The following is a 19354-nucleotide window of genomic DNA, read 5'->3' on the forward strand; positions in this document are numbered from 1 at the left end:
ACAGCTTTTCAAGACTCCTTCTACACCCGAGGCCTCCTCTTCTATCAAGATTTCTCTAAACACACTGTGTACTCCAGATCTGGACCCACCTCCACTAGCAATTTCCTGTAGACTATCATGGAATCACTTATGACTTTTTTCTCTCACTCTCCACATCTCATCTATGTTGTCAGTTCTATTTTGAAAATGTACTGAGAATCCCACAACTTGTCACCACCACCTTTATCACCATCCTGGTGCAAGCCACCTTCTCTCCCACCTGGATGCAACACCTCCTAACTGGGCTCCCCACTATCCTTTGGGCCTCTGAAAAGGCTCATCTCCACGCTGCAGGTAATGATCCTTCTCAGACGCAATCCAGACCAGCTCTAAGATGAGCCTCCAGGGAACCCTCCAATCGTACATTGAACAAAACTCCACTCCCTCCGCAACCTCCTCTCCAAAGAGGCACCCTTCACTCCAGTCCCACTGGCCTTCTTACTAGACACACATTCTCATCTCAGGGTCTCCATACTTACTACTCTGCAGGAATGCTTTCTCCCTGGCATCTGACCAGCACACGCCCCCAATTTCACACAGGTCTCCAACTGAACATCATTTTATCACAAGGCCCTTTTCTGATCATCCAATTTAAATCAGCATTCACTTCACTCTCCATCCTCTTACCCTGCCTGATTTTTCTTCATTGCTCTCATAAGTACCTGACTTATTATATGAGTCACTGAGGTGAAAGTAAGTTCCATGAGACTAGAATTTCTGTTTCATTCACTGCTCTACTCTCTAGTACCAGGAACGTGCCTTACACATGGTAGATACTCAACATATACCAAAGAGCCAATGAATTCATTAGTTTTATCTTTCCTTATAGATTGTCACTTCTTTGTGGCTGGAAACCATGACTCCTCTTTCTATATCACTCACAGTGCTGACTTGGTAAGTAGGTGATGCTTATGTGTGAACTGGAAGGTAGCTCTCTCAATACCACTTACTTCCTGAGTCTTCTCCCTGAGTAGCCAACGTGTTCAGCTTCTGGCAAGAATCATTAATCTCTGGGAAGGAGGTATCTAAATTTCAACCCAGATAACAGAAATACAGTTTCTAGGAAACAGCAGTAGTAGGTAAACCAGGAACAAGAGGAAAAATGACCAGGTTTTAAATAGTATAGGCATAAGAAGAATTACTGATGGAGGACAGCAGGAAGGGCAAGGATAACGGACAGTCATATGTTGGAGGCACAAGGGTGGAATGGGTATTGAAAAACCCTCTTCTTCCTCAGGTTTTCAGAACTGTTTCTTCAGTGGTTTTGTGATTTAAAAAAAAAAAAAAACCTGCTGCCAAGCAGGAGACACAGGTTTGATCCCTGAGTCAGGAGGATTCCCTGCAGAAGGAAATGACGATTCCAGTATTCTTGCCTGGAAATGCCATGAACAGAGAAGTGTGGCAGGCTACAGTCCATGGGGTTGCAAAAGAGACAGACACCACTTAGCGACTAAACAACAACACAACAGCTTACAGTTTGTATTTCACAGGAAATTCAGAATCTCATGGCAGACAGAGGTATCTTACCATTGAAATCTATTGCTGCAGGATTTTCTCCTGTGGTCTAGACATGATAAGCTTGCTTTGCGTGAGACTTCTTATGTAGGTATGAAGCACATTCTTGATCTCACACACGAAGGCACACACCCTAGAGGCACTGCCCTATCATAAACACTAGAAGATGTAAATAAATGCCAAGTACTCAGCATTCAAGTAGTTCCACCTTCCCAAGTAGTTCCCCTGAAACATACATTCAATTAGAAGGGTGAGGCGCTCAGCATCTGGCTCAATGCCCAGCACAGAGCAGAGACTCAACAGGAAGTGGCTGAATCCCTGTTGAGTATCACAGCTACAACCAGAATGGTGCATCATTCAAAGCCCTTCAACCAAAGTACTGTCCCAACAGCATCCATCCAGAAAAGTCCATGCTCCTGATCTTTCTGCCTGTCTTCCAGTGGTCCCTGCCCTGCGTACGCATACTCAATGAGCTCCCAAGTCTGAAACAAAGCTAGTTTCTACACCAACATTGCTCTTTCTCAAAGGAAGGGTTATTGCAGAAGATTCCAAGATCCTAATTGAACAAAGGAAAAGTTAAGCAGCCCTTTCTTCATTGGGCACATGTACTGAGCACATTTATGAAGTACAAACTATGTCCCAGGCACTGGGCTAGGGATGTGACGGCAAGCAAAAGAGTTCTTTCTGCCCTTCCAGAGCTCAGAATCAATGGAGGAGACAGACATACAACCCCACAAAATAAATACATGCTTTCAAATTCTGGCAAGATCCATGCTACCCAAGCACTGGGTCCTGTAAGAACATATAAACAGGAATTTACAAAAGGAAATATACAAAAAACAGACACTTTGTAGTCAGTAGACTCTGACTTGGTGAAAGAGAAAGCCAGGCTGAAGGATAAGCAGAAGACAGTGCTGATAATATTAGCTAACACTTCCTAGGAGGCAAAAGGGGTAAAGAATCTGCCTGCCAATGCAGGAGACACAGAGAGGAGAGTTTGATCCCTGGGTCAGGAAGACCTCCTGGAGTAGGAAATGGCAATCTAATATTCTTGTCTGGAAAACTCCATGGGCAGAGGAGTCTGGTGGGCTACAATCCATAGGACCACAAAGAGTTGAACACGACTGAGCACGAACACTTCATATATCCTGAACGCCGTGCTAACACATCACATGGACGCACTCATTTAATCCGCACAATAACCTTATGCAATCATCATCTCCACTTCACGTTCAGAGTGCCCTGAGCTCCCCAAGGCCAGAGCCTGAACTGGAATTTAGACCATCTGGCTCCAAGGCTCTGAACCACTGGGCAAGGTGCATCCCAGGCTAGGGAACTCCACTAAGAAGGCCTGGGGCAAAAATAAGCATGTGAATCACAGGTACTGGTTTGACAGGTGAAGTTCACGTGCAGTGAGCAGCAAAGAGTAGAAAAGCACTAAAATCTCAGGATCATGGGCAGACTCCAAGGAGCGGGTGAATCCCTGCCCAATGAGAAGCCACTGGAGTGACTTGGTTACAGTGATGGATGGGCTACAGCATGGAGAAAAGACTAGAAGAAAGCATGAATGGAAGTGTGGAGACCAATTACACAGAACACAACCACCACTGTAGAACGTTTGGGAACTTCTGCTTGCCATTTACATAAAAACTCCCATGAGAACTGCATCAGGCATCAGAAACCCCTAAGTTCCAGTGTGTGGCATTTGTGGGGGCCAGGAGAAAGAAAGGTCTATATCAAAACCATTGCGTTTCTTGATCCAAAATGGAATTTTGTTTTACAATTTGACCCAATATTCAATAATCAAAACCTATAATGATCTAGGAAATATTTCTAGAAGATATTATTATTAAATATTTTAACAGTGAAGAAAATAGAATACTATAGAAGATTTGATCTAACCTCACTGTGAGTATCCAATATCATTCTAGGGTTCATCTATAACTCGGCACATAATAAACAGTAAGCACCAATTTTCTTATCTGTAAACCAGGTACAATAATGGAGCCTAACTTTATAGAATTGTTGGATACCAATCAACGTCAAGAGTTTTAGCTCAGGACCTAGCATAAAGTAAATATTCACAATATTCTTTCATTTAACAAATATTTGGGTGCCTACCATGCCCCACGCAAGAAGGTATCCAGTGAAAAATCAGTTCCTGCCTTGAAGGAGCTTACATTCTAACCAGGAAATCAGACAGTTAACTAAGAGAGATAGTATAACCTGGTGAAGAAAATTAAAGAAGAGTTAGGAGATACAAAGTGGCAGTGGAGGTGGGAGGAGTGATGAGAACAGGCAGACTGCCATGTCTGAGAAGATGATGTTTGAGCAGGGATCTGCAGGACATTTAGGGTACTGCAGGGCCACCAGTATAAACAATAATGACCTGTGATGTCAGAGAGCTAGCCAGATTGTGTGGTCAAGGTGAGAATCTTTAGTTATATTCTAAAAGTGACAAGAAACCAAAAAAGGATTTAAAGCACAGGGGTGAAACAATGAGGTTTCAGTTCAGTTCAGTCACTCAGTCATGTCCCACTCTTTGCAACCCCACAGAATGAAGCATGCCAGGCTTCCCTGTCCATCACCAACTCCAGGAGCTTGCTCAAACTCATGTCCATCGAGTACGTGATGCCATCCAACCATCTCATCCTCTGTCACCCCCTTCTCTTCCTGTCTTCAATCTTTCCCAGCATCAGGGTCTTTTCCAATGAGTCCATTCTTCACATCAGGTGGCCAAAGTATTGGAACTTCAGCTTTAGCATCGGTTCTTCCAATGAATATTCAGAGCTGATTTCCTTGAGGACTGACTGGTTGGATCTCCCTGCAGTCCAAGGGACTCTCAAGAATTTTCTCTAACACCATAGTTCAAAAGCATCAATTCTTTGGCACTCAGCTTTCTTTATGGTCCAACTCTCACATCCATACACGACTACTGGAAAAACCATAGCTCTGACTAGACAGACTTTTGTTGGCAAAGTAAAGCCTCTGCTTTTTAATACACTGCCTAGGTTTGTCATAGTTTTTCTTCCAAAGAGCTAATATCTTTATGGCTGCAGTCACCATCTACAGAGATTCTGGAGCCCAAGTAAGTAAAGTCTGTCACCGTTTCCATTGTTTTCTCATCTATTTGCCATGAAGTGATGGAACTGGATGCCATGATCTTAGTTTTTTGAATGTTGAGTTTTAAGCCATGTCTAAAATAGGACTCTGGCTGCTGCATAGGAACAAAAGCAGAAGGAGAAAGACAGGAAGCTACTGGAGTGTTCTTGGACAAGAGTGCAAATGATAAAAAGTAACCAGATTCAGGAGAGATGGTGAAAGCAGAGAAAACAGAATTGATTTACTGATGAATTACACATGGTCTGTAAGAAAAAGAGAGAAGACTAGAGTGACTCCAATATTTCTGGTCTGGAATCGGTTCTGTTGAAGACATGCTGAGTTTGAGATAACGTCTTAGACCTTTAAGTACAGTTAAGTTAGCAGTTGGGTAGACAAGTCTAGAGTTCTAAAAAGGGGTTCAGGCTGGAGAAATGAGTTTGAGAGTTACCGTCACCTCAGAGACATTTAAAACCTTGAGCCTAGATGAAATCACCTAGGGAGTCTGTCTTCTCTGAAGACAGAAAAGATATCAAAGAGAAGAGACGAAGTCCTGGTGTACTTTCAACACAGGAAATAAGGTAAGAGAAGAGAATGGCCTGTGAGGAAGGCAGGCAATCAGGAGAGGACAGGATCCTGAGAGACAAAAGACAAAGGAAGTCAGGCTATGTTAGTGACTGTCATTAGTGTTTATCATCATAACCATCTTTGGACTCCCCAGAGGAAGAGTCTTTTTTGTTCAGGTGATCTACTCACATCCCCATAACTCACTCTGCTCATCCTCACCTCTGGGCCTTGGCTCCCATCACCATCCACATCTCATCTGGCTTTAAGGCTGTTTCCTTAAGTCTCCCTTCATAAATCAGAAAGGCAGCCTTAGAACTGAAGGTCTGATTTGATTGTATCTTCCCCAAGTCCACAGGGTAGATAACTTCACATTTATTTATCCTCCCCTGCAGCTTTCACAACTTGCCCCTTTTGTCTTCAAACTTTTTTTTCTTCCTGCTGATATCCCTTACCTTAGGAGAACTAGAGAAGAGAGAAGAGGATAGCATCTTTGATGTAAAGGCCTGAAGACCCTTATCCAAGATAAATGGAAATGCCTTTAAAATGATTTCCATAAAATGTTCTATAGGTTTTAGTTTATTGATGAACCACAAGACCATCTTCTCTTTCTTAGAGTCCCTTCAAGTCAAAATTAGCTTTTAAACGACTGCTAAGTCCCCCAAATTAACCCCCTTTTTTCCCTTGCCTTCTTTCCAACTTTGTTACTTCAGCATCAAGATGCAGAAATAATCTTTTAATTACTAAGTCCTAGAAAACAAGGCAGTCAAAACAAGAGTTGTACTCAAAAAGCCCTTTTATTCTCCAGAATAAATTTATTTATCTAATATCTCAAAGTCTCTATGTAGCAATTACACTGTTGTTGGCAAACTATTAAAGATTTTTGCCTGCAACTACAATTAACATATCATTGTGGCAACAGAGTAACTTTAAATTAACTTTTCTAAAACAGCATGTTTTGAGTTTGTTAAAAATCCTAGTGATATCTTCAGCACCAACTTCCATTTCCAAAAGCTTTCTATATCCAAATTTAAGAAATATGGCATTTTTCTTAAATTTATATCCAAAACCATAAAACTAAACCCCATAAGCAGCTTCTTCCCAACTTAGAATAGTGTATTTTCAAAATATATTAAAATGGTATAAAGTATATTACCATAAAGTAGATTTGAGCAAAGATCGACAATCATAAAATTTCCTAATCATTTAAAATAACAAAATTAGATTCTAAATCTTATAAAATAGGATAAATTGTACTGTATATGTTTACAACATAGCTGACCCTTGAACAACACAGGTTTGAAATGCATGGGTCCACTTACATGTGGACTGTTTTCAATAGTAAATACACAGTACTACACAATCTAGGGTTGGTTAAATCCATGGATGCAAACCACGGATACAAAGGGTCAACAGATTATAGGCAGATTTTAAACTGCTGAGGGTCGCCACCCTAACCCCCTTGATATTCAAGGGTCAACTATACACTCAATCTCAGAGTATTAAAAAGTAAGTCAGAAAGAGAAACACAAATACCATATGATAGCACTTATATGTGGAATCTAAAATATAACACAAATGAACGTAGTTACAAAACAGAAACAGACTCAGAGACATGGAAAACAAACTTAGGTTTACCAAAGGGGAAAAGGGCATAGAAGAGGGATAAATTAGGAGTTCAGAATTAGCAGATACAAACCACTATATATAAAAGTAGATGAACAACAAGGTCCTACAGAGCATTGGGAACTCTATTTAATGTCCTGTAATAAATCATAATGGAAAAGAATATCAAAAAGAAAATAGATATAAGAAGATATATATATATCAGAATGACTTTGCTGTACACCAGAAACTAACATTGTAAATCAACTATGCTGCTGTTAAGTTGCTCAGTTGTGTTGGACTCTGTGACCCCATGGACTGCAGCACTCCAGGATTCCCTGTCCTTCACTATCTCCCAGAGTTTGCTCAAATTCATATCCATTGAGTCAGTGATACTATCCAACCATCTCATCCTCTGTCGCCCCATTCTCCTGCCATCAGTCTTTCCCAGCATCAGGGTCTTTTCCAATGAGTTGGCGCTTCCCATCAGGCGGCCAAAGTATTGGAGCTTCAGCTTCAGCATCAGTCCTTCCAATGAATATTCAGAGCTGATTTCCTTTAGGACTGACTGGTTGGATTTCCTTGCAATCCAAGGGGCTCTCAGGAGTCTTCTCTAGTACCATAGTTCAAAAGCATCAATTCTTCGGCGCTCAGCCTTCTTTATGGTCCAACTCTCACATTCATACATGACTACTGGAAAAACCATAGCTTTGACTAGATGGACCTTTGTCAGCAAAGTGATGTCTCTGCTTTTTAATACACTGTCTAGGTTTGTCATAGCTTTTCTTCAAAAGAACAAAAACTTTTTAATTTCATGGCGGCAGTCTCCATCTGCAGTGCATCTGCAGTGATTCGGGACCCCAAGAAAATAAAGTCTGTCACTGCTTCTATTGTTTTCCCATCTATTTGCCATGAAGTGATGGGACCAGATGCCATGATCTTAGTTTTTTGAATGTTGAGTTTCAAGCCAGCTCTTCACTCTCCTCTTTCACTTTCATCAAGAGGTTCTTTAGTTGCTCTTCACTTTCTGCCATTAGGGTGGTGTCATCTGCACTTGAGATTATTGATATTTCTCTTGGCAATCTTGATTTCAGCTTGTGCTTCATCCAGCCCAGCATTTCTCATGATGTACTCTGCATATAGCTTAAATAAGCAGGGTGACAACCTACAGCCCTGACATACTTCTTTCCCAATTTGGAACCAGTCTGTTGTTCCTTGTCCAGTTCTAACTGTTGCTTCTTGACCTGCATACATGTTTCTCAGGAGGCAGGTAAGGTGATCTGGTATTCCCATCTCTTTTAAGAATTTTCCACAGTTTGCTGTGATCAACACAAAGGCTTTAGTGTAGTCAATGAAGTAGAAGTAGATGTTTTCCTGGAATTCCCTTGCTTTTTCTATGATTCAGCAGATGTTGGCAAATCAACTATACTTCAATTAAAAGGAAAAAAATGAGGGTTCTGGAGTAAGACAGCACCAGTTCATTTTCTATTTCTCTCAGTCCTAAATGTGAGACCTTAGGCAAGTTAACCAGAATTCATGCCCTCATCTGTACTATGGGGAAAATAAGAATATCTGCCATAGGACTGTTCTGATAGTTAAATGAGTTAGTCTGTAAGGGCCTAATAGTGGCTGGCACAGCTTAAGAGTTTAACTGGTAATCGTGGTGGTTTTTCCCCCACTAAAAGGCAATTTAAAAAGTAAAAGCTGCTTTTGTTTCCCCCTTCACCAATTTTACCTTCTCTATTTTATTCACAGCTACAAAAGGAACTCTGGAATCAGACCTGAACAATGTCACAGGGAAACAGTAACTGTAGTTAAATCATTTCGTCATTTGTACAGCTTCTGCTAATTCTAGCCCTACAGTTTTCTGTTCTGCCAAAACAAAAGAGGCTTCCCAGACATTCTCTATCTTTCCTGGCCCTGCCCCTCAATTATTCAGATCTCTCTCCTAAAGCCTCATAAAGGTCAGCACACTGCTTTGATCACTTAACTCTCAGACTAAACACACTCTGGGTCCCTAGTTACCTCCCAGCCCATGCTTGCTGAATAACAAAAATCTCAATTCCCACAGATCTCTCAAGGACCTAATTTCTTATTTCTTTTTCTTACCACCTATTGTACAAAGCATTCATCTCTACACAGTACAGCCAAGAACAATTCTTACCCCAATAGAAATGTTTTTTCATAAAATAAGCACATTGTTGATATATGACCAAAAATTAAATCTCCAAAAATCAACTTGGCCCACGAGATGACAGGCAGCAGCAGCCCCTTCCCTTTTCAGTCTCTCTAACTGCTCCGGATTTCCTAGCTCTCACTGCAGTGCTTCACACTTCACTGGGAAGCTACCAAAAGCAATAAGCACTTCGATGTTGGCACAGACTTTCAAAAATGAACTAAAAAAAAAAAATAAAAAAATGAACTCCAAAATATTTCTTGAGAATCACAAAGAAGGCATTGAAAAAAAAAAAAAAAAACCCAACAAAACTGGGCATGGTTGTTTTCCCCTTTGAAAAAAGCAACATATGCATATAAAAAGGCCACCTGAAGTATAGTCTGGATTTAATCAAGACAACCTCTTTTGACTAGATGCAAAACAGCAGGTTTCCTAAAAGATTTTTTTCAGTCTTCCCTCTTTGCTGTTTCACAATCTAGATGTGAAAACAACTTATTTAGATAATTAAAGAACTCTGAATTATACATTATAATAAAAAGCAATTCCAGATATACAATAGCAATGGCCTCCTCCTTTAATGACAGGCTCAACTGTTTCTGCCTTTAAATGTATATTCCCATCGAATACAACAATTTAGGTACCAAAAGCAACCACAAAAAACAATCTGACGGGGCTTCCCTGGCGGCTCAGTGGTAAAGAATCGCCTGCTAATTCAGGAGATATGGGTTAGATCTCTGGTCTGGGAATATTCCACATGCTGCATAGCAACTAAGCCCATGCGCCTCAAATATTGAGCCTGTATACTAGAGCCTGGGAGCCACAACCACTGAGCCTATGTGCTGCAGTAACTGAAGTTCGAGCGCCCTAGAGCCTGTGCTCTGCAACAAGAGAAGCCCGAGCACTGCAACTAGAGAGTAGCCCCCAATGCCAAAACCAGAGAAAAGCCCAAGCAGCACTGAAGACTCAACATAGCATAAAAAATAAATAAACAAAAAATTTTTATTTGCTATATCATGTTTAAAAGCGTTTTGTTTTTGTTCAGTCGCTCAGTTGTGTCCGACTCTGTGCGATCCATGCACTGCAGCATGCCAGGCTTCCCTGTCCTTCACCAACTCCCAGAGTTTGCTCAAACTCATGTTCATTGAGTCGATGATACTATCCAGCCATCTCATCCTCTGTCATCCCCTTCTCCTCCTGCCTTCGATCTTTCCCAGCATTAGGGTCTTTTTCAATGAGTCAGCTCTTCATATCAGGTGGCCAAAGTGCTGGAGCTTCAGCTTCAACATCAGTCCTTCCAAGGAATATTCAGGGTTGATTTCCTGTAGGACTGACTGGTTTGATCTCCATGCTGTCCAAGAGACTCTCAAGAGTCTTCTCCAGCACTACAGTTCAAAAGCATCAATTCTTCAGCACTCAGCCTTCTTTCTGGTCCAACTTACACATTAGTACATGACTACTGGAAAAACCACAGCTTTGACTATATGGACCTTTGTTAGCAAAGTGAAGTCTCTGTTTTTTAATACAATGTCTAGGCTTGTCATAGCTTTTCTTCCAAGGAGCAAGTACCTTTTTTCCCCATAATATATATACTTTATTGAAGAATAGTTGAATTACAATAAGCATCTTTTAATTTCGTGGATGCAGTCACTATCCACAGTGATTTTTGGAGCCAAAGAAAATAAAATCTACCACTGTTTCCACTTTTTCTCCATCTATTTGGCATGAAGTGATAGCACTGGATGCCACGATCTTATTTTTTTAAATGTTGAGTTTCCAACCAGCTTTTTCACTCTTCTCTTTCACCTTCATTAAGAGGCTCTTCAGTTCCTCTTCGATTTCTGCCATTAGGGTGGTATCATCTGCATATCTGAGGTTGTCGATATTTCTCCCATCAATCTTGATTCCAGCCTGGGATTCATCCAGCCCAGCATTTTGCACAATATACTCTGCCTAGAAATTAAATAAGCAGGGTGACAATATACAGCCTTGATGCATTCCTTTCCCAATTTTGAATCAGTTCCTTGTTCCATGTCCAGTTCTAATTGCTGCTTCTTGACATGCACACAGGTTTCTTGGGAGGCAGGTAAGGAGGCCTGGTATTCCCATCTCTTTAAGAATATTCCACAGTTTGTTGTGATCCACACAGTCAAAAGCTTTGATGTAGTCAATGAAGCAAAAGTAGATGTTTTTCTGGAATTTCCTTGCTTTTTCTATGATCCAACAGATGTTGGGAATTTGATCTCTGGTTCCTCTGCCTTTTCAAAATCCAGCTTGAACATCTGTAAGTTCTCGGTTCACGTCCTGTTGAAGCCTAGCTTGAAGGATTTTGAGCATTACCTTGCTAGCATGTGAAATGAGCACAATTGTACAGCAATTTTAACATTACCCTTCTTTGGGACTGGAATGAAAACTGACCTTTTTCAGTCCTGTGGCCACTGTTGAGTCTTCCAAATTTGCTGACATAGTGAGTGTAGCATTTTAACGGTATCATCTTTTAGAATTTGAAAAAGCTCAGCTGGAATTCCATCTCTTCCACTAGCTTTGTTCGTAGTAATGCTTCCTAAGGCCCACTGGACTTCACACTCCAAGATGTCTGGCTCTAGGTGAGTGACCACACCATGGTGGTTATCCAGGTCATTAAGACCTTTTTAATACAGTTCTGTGTATTCTTGCCACCTCTTCTTAATATCTTCGGCTTCTATTAGGTCCTTATTGTTTCTGCCCTTTATAGTGCCCATCTCTGCATGAAATGTTCCCTTGGTATGTCCAATCTTCTTGAAGAGATCTCTAGTCTTTCCCATTCTATTGGTTTCCTCTATTTCTTTGCACTGTTCACTTAAGAGGGCTTCCTTGTCTCTCCTTGCTATTCTCTGGAACTCTGCGTTCAATTGGCTATATCTTTCCTTTTCTCCTTTGCTTCTTGCTTCCCTTCTTTCCTGAGCAATGTGTAAGGCCACCTCAGACAACCATTTTGCCTTCTTGCATTTCTTTTTCTTTGGGATGGTTTTGGTCACCACTTCCTGTACAATGTTATGAACGTTCGTCCATAGTTCTTCAGGCACTCTATCAGATTTAATCCCTTGAATTAAATAGTTGTCACTTCTATTGTATAATCATAAGAGATTTGATTTAGGTCATACCTGAATGGTCCAGTGTTTTTCCCTACTTCCTACAATTTAAGCCTAAATTTTGCAATAAGGAGTTCCTGATCTGAGCCACAATCAGTTCCTGGTCTTGTTCTTGCTGACTACATAAAGCTTCCCTGGTGGCTGAGACAGTAAAGAATCTGTCTGCAATGTAGGAGACCCAGGTTTGATCCCTGGGTGGGGAAGAACCCCTAGAGAAGGGAATGGCAACACACTCCAGTATTTTTGCCTGGGAAAGCCCATAAACTGAGGAACCTAGCAGGCGACAGTCCATAGGGTTGCAAAGAGTCAGACACAACTTAGAGAATAAACAACAACAAAACATAAAAAGAACAAATCTGAATCAGTTCTACTGAGATGGATAAACCTAGAGCCTGTCATACGCAGTGAAAAGAAAAAAGAGAGTGAAAGTCGCTCAGTCATGTCTGACTCTTTGCCACCTGATACTGGAGTGGGTAGCCTTTCCCTTCTCCAAGGGATCTTTCCAACCCAGGAAGCGGACCCAGGTCTCCCGCATTGCAGGTGGATTCTTTACCAGATGAGCCCCAGGGAAAGCCCCATACAGAGTGAAGTAAGTCAGAAAGAGAAAAACAAGTCTTGTATATTAATGCATATATATGGAATCTAGAAATAGGGCACTGATGAACCTATGTGCAGGGCAGGAATAGAGACACAGACATAAAGACAGACGTATGGACACAGGCGGGATGGAGAGGGTGGGACAAACTGAGAGAGTAGGACTGGAACATATATATTTGTTGTTGTTGTTCAGTCACTAAGTTATGTCCGACTCTTTTCGACCCCATGAACTGCAGCATGCCAGGCTTCTCTGTCCATCACTCTCTCCCTGAGTTTGCTCAAAAGCATGTCATTGAGTCAGTGTTGCTATCCAACCATCCCATCGTCTGTCATCCCCTTCTCCTCCTGCCCTCAATTTTTCCCAGCATCAGGTAAAATAGCTAGCTAGTGGAAAGTTTCTGTATAACACAGTGAGCTCAACTCGGTGCTCTGTGACAACTCAGAAGGGCGGTGTGGAGGGGGGAGGTAGAAGGGAGGTTCAAGGAGGAAGAGACATGCATATCTATGGCTGATTCATGCTGATGTATGGCAGAAACCAACACAACATTGTAAAGCAATTATTCTCCAGTTAAAAAGAAAAAAAATGTGCTAAGTTACAGAAAAATTAATCTCATCTAGTAGAGGGTGCAATCTAATGCCCTTCCTTAAGACCATAAACTTTATCCAGTATAAGAAAAACCTAAGAAACAGGAATACATTTCAAAATGTCAGTTTAGTAAGTTGCCGTATGAGAAATCATTGAGTACCAAATAGAACTGTGAGAACGCAACAGACAGTGCAGCACCTGGACCTTCCCTTTATCAACCCATTCCAAAAGTCATTCTAAAGGGCAAAACTGGTTTCCATCAACCCCAACTGAGTAAATATAATACCATTTCAGGGGCACCTTTATTTCTCCATCCCAAACACACACAATGAAAGGTCACTGCTATAGCTCAAGTCTTTCTCTTTTTTTTTTTTGCAGGTACAAAGTCTATTATTAGAGACACACCACAACAACTAGTGGGAGAGCACACAGAGAAGTGGTTTGTTCAGTTAAGAAGCAAGGCAGAGATGCACACCCAGAGAGAAAGGGTGTGGCTGTCCCCCGTGGTGAGGAGGAGCCTAGCACCAAGTCTGGACCACAGAAAAAGTGTTTCATGTTAGAATTTTTAAAAAAGTTTAGTGCCACTGGTACCCAAGCTGATCTCATTCCTTGGCCAGGAATCAAACCCGGGCCCCCTGTGCTGGCAGCATGGAGTCTTAACTGCTGGACTACCAGGCAAGTCCCATTTATTTTCGTGCAGTTATATTAATTTATGCCAGAAAAAGCATACAGATTTGTAAGAATTCCTTTCAAAAGTCTTCCTTTCCAAGCTCCCTTTTGTCCCAGTCCTTCCCCCATTCCAGATTTTCATTAATGGACATGAAGTCATTCTCTGTACCAGTTGTGATGTGCAGCATGTGGTTTAGAAATGCACATGTGTGAATAAAAAAGCCTTTTAAAATGTACAATGTAAGTAATCAGCAGGAAAAAAAAAAAACCCAAGATTTCTTTTATCCCACCTTAATACCTGGGCCTAGGGAAAAAATAAATAAAAGACCCCAGGCTCAGGAAGATTAATAAAAATATGAAGGGGAATTACCAAAGGGCTGGAGACAGACTATTATGGTTAAAAACAAAGCCAAAGATCAGAGGGGAATTTATGCAGTTTCAAAGTCTCCAGATTTACAAACATAACCTAACCATAAATGTGAGCAGTAAGAGCATTAATTTTCTCCCATTTTCCTTTTTTAAAGTAATTAGACAATAAAAAATGCTTCTGAAGTGGGAGAAATTTAGAATATAACGGGGTATTATTAAACAAAGCTATTTGTATGCACTCTAGTCTTCAAAATGTCAAGGCAGTAACCTTTATCTGTGCCATGGAAAACACTCCCTCTGAGACCAGAAAGTGCTTGAATAAAACTGCCACTACTCAGTTTTCAACTCTGGCACATTCCCTAAAGTACTCTTCACCCTCTTCTACTTTTTCATAAGAGACCTTATGGCAGGAACATTCCACTGCATTCCATCAACAATCAGCTTTAATCCCCATGAGCAACAGTCCAGGCCAGCTTGCCAGCATAGCAGTCTTTTAATGCAGCTAACACATGTGGCTATAGCAAATTCATTTCATTTTTTGCAACAATTCGAGGTTCCAAATCCATGCTCTCTCCCAATCTTAAGCCCAATTTTTTAAAAAAACAAGCCATTAATACTTTCTAAATATAACAAATTGGCTCACGTGAAATCTCTCACTCAGAAGTTATTTGGATTACGTGTTAGTCAAATTACTAAGAAAATGCCATATAAAATTGCAGGGGAAAAAAAAAAGAAAACAGCAGAAAACTGAAAAACGCCAAAAATTCTAGAGGAAAATGTCTCTGATACAATTAGTGAATTAGCTTTTGAAGAACAAACACCTTTCAGAGGAACCAAAATTACCCCAAACTTATGACAAAGCATTCAGCTAGAAAACTAACACTACTTTTTCTAAGGCTAATGAGGGGTTTTTGTTTCAGGAGACTAATGTTGTTTTAAAAGTCACAAATTTCTCCTGGAGAATGTTTAAATGCAAAGAGGCAATGTGTTACAGGAGATTCCCAGGTGGCACAGTGGTGAAGAATCCACTGGCTAATGCAGGAGACTCAGGAGACACAGGTTAGATTCCTGGGTGGGGAAGATCCTCTGGAGTAGGAATGGCAACCCACTCCAGTATTTCTTGCCAGGAAAATTCCATTGACAGAGGAGCCTGGCAGGGCTCCATGGGGTCGCAAAGAGTTGGACATGACTGAGTGACAGCACACATGCATGCTTAATGTGTTAAAGAGGAAGAGAAAGATCAAGGCAGATCAGAGCCACTTGGACTGCTGTCTAGAAAGGATGTGGACAAAATATGATGGAAAAACCATTGGTAGTTCAGCATGGTGTTTAAGCTGGTCTAAAGGCTGGTTTTCATAGGAGTAGTAGAATATGCCCAGGTCTACTTTTTTTTTTCCAAGTCTATTCTAACCACATTAATTACTTTTAATAAAAACTAAGCATTTATTCTTCCATATTTCATCAAAAGACAAATATTTTCAATAATTCTGGAGATATCTTTGTGGGAAACAAACAAGAACGAGTAAACAAAACTCCAAAATTTATGGCCCTATCCTTAGAAAATGTTCAACCAGGAATCTTATTTCCTTCTTCAGTTTGCAATCTACCAGTGAAAACACCTGAAATCTTTCATCCAGAGTGAATATCAGTATTTGGGTAATTTTACCTTTTTCCCCCAAACTAACATTATTGTCTATACCATCAAAATAATAAAGTAAAAAAGGCAGCCATATATCTTAGATACAATGAAGACTAATACCTTTCTTATTAGCCATTAGTAAACTGGGATTTCTTTGGAAGGAATGATGCTAAAGCTGAAACTCCAGTACTTTGGCCACCTCATGCGAAGAGCTGACTCATTAGAAAAGACTCTGATGCTGGGAGGGATTAGGGGCAGCAGGAGAAGGGGACGACAGAGGATGAGATGACTGGATGGCATCACTGACTCAATGGACATGAGTCTGAGTGAACTCTGGGAGTTGCTGATGGACAGGGAGGCCTGGTGTGCTGCAATTCATGGGGTCGCAAAGAGTCGGACACGACTGAGCAACTGAACTGAACTGAAACTAGGTTTTTAACCTAGATGATCAAAAAAAAAAAAGGCAAAGAAAATCAAGTGGACCCAAATCCATTTCACATAACTATCCAGAACTACAGAAAATTTTAATTTTGCTACATACTCCTGAACAGTCAATAGATTAGCTTTTTTATATCTGTTTAGTACTTAGCATATCATTACACATATAGTAGATACTTGTTAGTAAATAAAACGTATTAACTTTTTTGGATATCCTTTCATGCCAAAATCTCAAAAAAAAAAAAAAAAAAAACCACACCAAAAAACCAATTTTGACAAGAGATAAATATGAAGTTTATTCGTGTGTTTACAATGCAGTCAAGACTGAAAGAAAAGTTATTATTACACCTGCTACTAATTAAACTATCTCTCAAAGGAAATCCCCCCTTGAAGTTACTTCTGGGAAGAGGAACTGGTTGCCTATGTGATGGGGTAAAAGGAATGATTGTACTGTATACTCTTCATACTTTTTGAAATTCATACCCTGTGAATGTCCTACCTATTCACAAAAATAAATCAAAATTGGAGGGAAATTAGGTAATGCTCGGAGAAGGCAATGGCACCCAACTCTAGTACTCTTGCCTGGAAAATCCCATAGATGGAGGAGCCTGGAAGGCTGCAGTCCATGGGGTCGCTGAGGGTCGGACACAACTGAGCGACTTCCCTTTCACTTTTCACTTTCATGCATTGGAGAAGGAAATGGCAACCCACTTCAGTGTTCTTGCCTGGAGAATCCCAGGGATGGGGGAGCCTGGTGGGCTGCCGTCTATGGGGTCGCACAGAGTCGGACACAACTGAAGTGACTTAGCAGTAGCGGTAGGTAATCCTATTTGACCTTGACAAAACTAGAAACATATAATCCATTTAAGATGTGGGCATTCTAAAATGATTACTCATCAAGGAAAAACATTAGTGTTATTACTTGTGCTAGTAAGCATTTTCCTTTATTTTTATCATAAGACTTTTGCATTCATGGATATGGTCTTGAAAAACATTAGTGTTATTACTTGTGCTAGTAAGCATTTTCCTTTATTATTATCATATGACTTTTGCATTCATGGATATGGTCTTTTAATACTCACTCTCTACTTAAAAGTTTTAATAAGATTTCCAACTCTACAAAGAAAGTACCAACATCCCAACCATGAATGAAACTCCATCTCCATGATACTGGGGATTTCTCCTGGATAGTCAGTATACAAAACGGATCAGAGAAAAGTAGACCTTTCTGGAATCAATTCTGGCTCCTGATCCAGGATTTCCTAATGTCCACCCTTTAAAAGAACTTGTGATATACCAGGACATTTAGAGGCAACACCAACAGTCAAAAATGCCTCCATACTAAGTTATAAATAAATGCATTTTTCAGAAAGAAACAAGAGGCTCAATAACCAGAATTTAATGTGCTCATTTCAGCAGCACCTGTACTAAAACCAGAATGATATAGAGAAGGCTAGCAAGGCCCTGTCCAAGGATTTAGTTATATACTGTGTAAAACTTAATTCTTAAAATGAAATAGAAATAAGAACATAGCCTCGATGAGTGACATTTAAGAATATAACATTAGTTAGAGAATAATACCAAATTCTGCATCTTTCTTTTACAATTATTCATAGGATATATAATTCACAGAATCACTGGCACAACTGACAAGGAAATGTAAAACACAAACAATGGTACAGCACTTTGGACTCCAACGTTTGACCCTTTTTCAAAAAAATAGAATGTTGCAAGTCCTATTTAGCAAGTTCAGAAAAATGTGTTAGCAAAAGAAAGTTCCAAGTTGTATACGGGGAATATGTATGTGTGTGTGTGTGCATATATATGGCAAACACACAGTAATAGAGAGTGATGGCTGGGAGCTGGGGGAGAAAAGGAGACATTGATCAAAGGGTACAAAGTTCTGGAGACCTAAAGTGCATCATGGTGACTATGGTTAATGATGTTTATGTAAAATTTGCTGAAGGAGTAGATCTCAAGTGTTCTTACCTTAAAATAAAAGGTGACTATCTATGAAAAGTGATGGATATGCTAATTAGATAGTGTTGATCATTTAAAAATGTATAAACATGTCAAAGCACCCATTGTACACCTCAAACATAACATATAGATTTATTTCCCACTGGGAGAATCCTCTACACAGAACACTGGCCCACAAACAGATAAGCATATTTCCTCAAATATTTAGCATTAACTTGGGTCTGAAAGAACAACAATTCTACTTTATCCCAAAGTTACAGGCTTTAAAATGGTAGAACTTACCATTATTTAAGTAATAGTTTGCCTACAGACCCACATCAAGTAACTAATGCAAGTACCAAAAACTCCAGCTTCCGCCATTTTTCACCTAAGGAATAGTTCAGAGAAACAAACCAGGAAGCAAGGACTGATCATTTTTAGTAATAATTTACAAGTTTATTATCTGCTTTAGCTGTATCTGTCGTTCAACTCAAAGAATCATCATAAGGAAGCAGTGTAAGTGTTAAGACCATCTTGGTAAGCTCAAGTACTATTGAAAATCAAGGAAGTTAAAGCAATCTTGCACCCTCAATAAGGTATATTTCACAGCATCATTTACTAAAAATCACTGCTTACACCTTCACTATCATTAAGACTTCAACTTAATAACACTAGCTAAATTCACTCAGTTTTCTAGGGAATTCTCAATTGTAAAGAAGATAAACAGCCAATATTTAAATATGCTACAGCAAAAATCACAGGGGAAAACATTCAGTGGAACATTCAGAACAGCAAAGTTCCAAGTGTTACTAGCCACATGTTCATTTATTTTGATGACAGCAAGAAGGAAAGGGGGAAGGACAGGAAGATGAGACAGGACTGACAGAACACAGCATGTACTCACTGGTTGAGTTGCCCTGCATCTGAATGATGCACTTGGACTCTTTGCTGGTCTCTCGAGAATTGAAGGG

General features: G+C 40.2%; 1 protein-coding gene across 6 annotated transcripts in view; it reads right to left on the minus strand.

The window, feature by feature from the left end:
• Window positions 1-19354, minus strand: part of KIF1B (kinesin family member 1B) — a 140347-nt gene extending 120993 nt beyond the window's left edge. For all 6 annotated transcript variants that reach the window (XM_010849910.1, XM_010849913.1, XM_010849909.1 and 3 more), the window contains exon 1: window positions 19288-19354. In XM_010849910.1, coding sequence (XP_010848212.1) covers window positions 19288-19306 — 19 coding nt within the window. In that variant the 5' untranslated portion in view covers window positions 19307-19354. The remainder of the gene's footprint in view (window positions 1-19287) is intronic.

The sequence above is a fragment of the Bison bison genome, unplaced genomic scaffold, assembly GCF_000754665.1.
Source record: "Bison bison bison isolate TAMUID 2011002044 unplaced genomic scaffold, Bison_UMD1.0 scf7180017864289, whole genome shotgun sequence".
Lineage (NCBI taxonomy): Eukaryota > Metazoa > Chordata > Mammalia > Artiodactyla > Bovidae > Bison > Bison bison.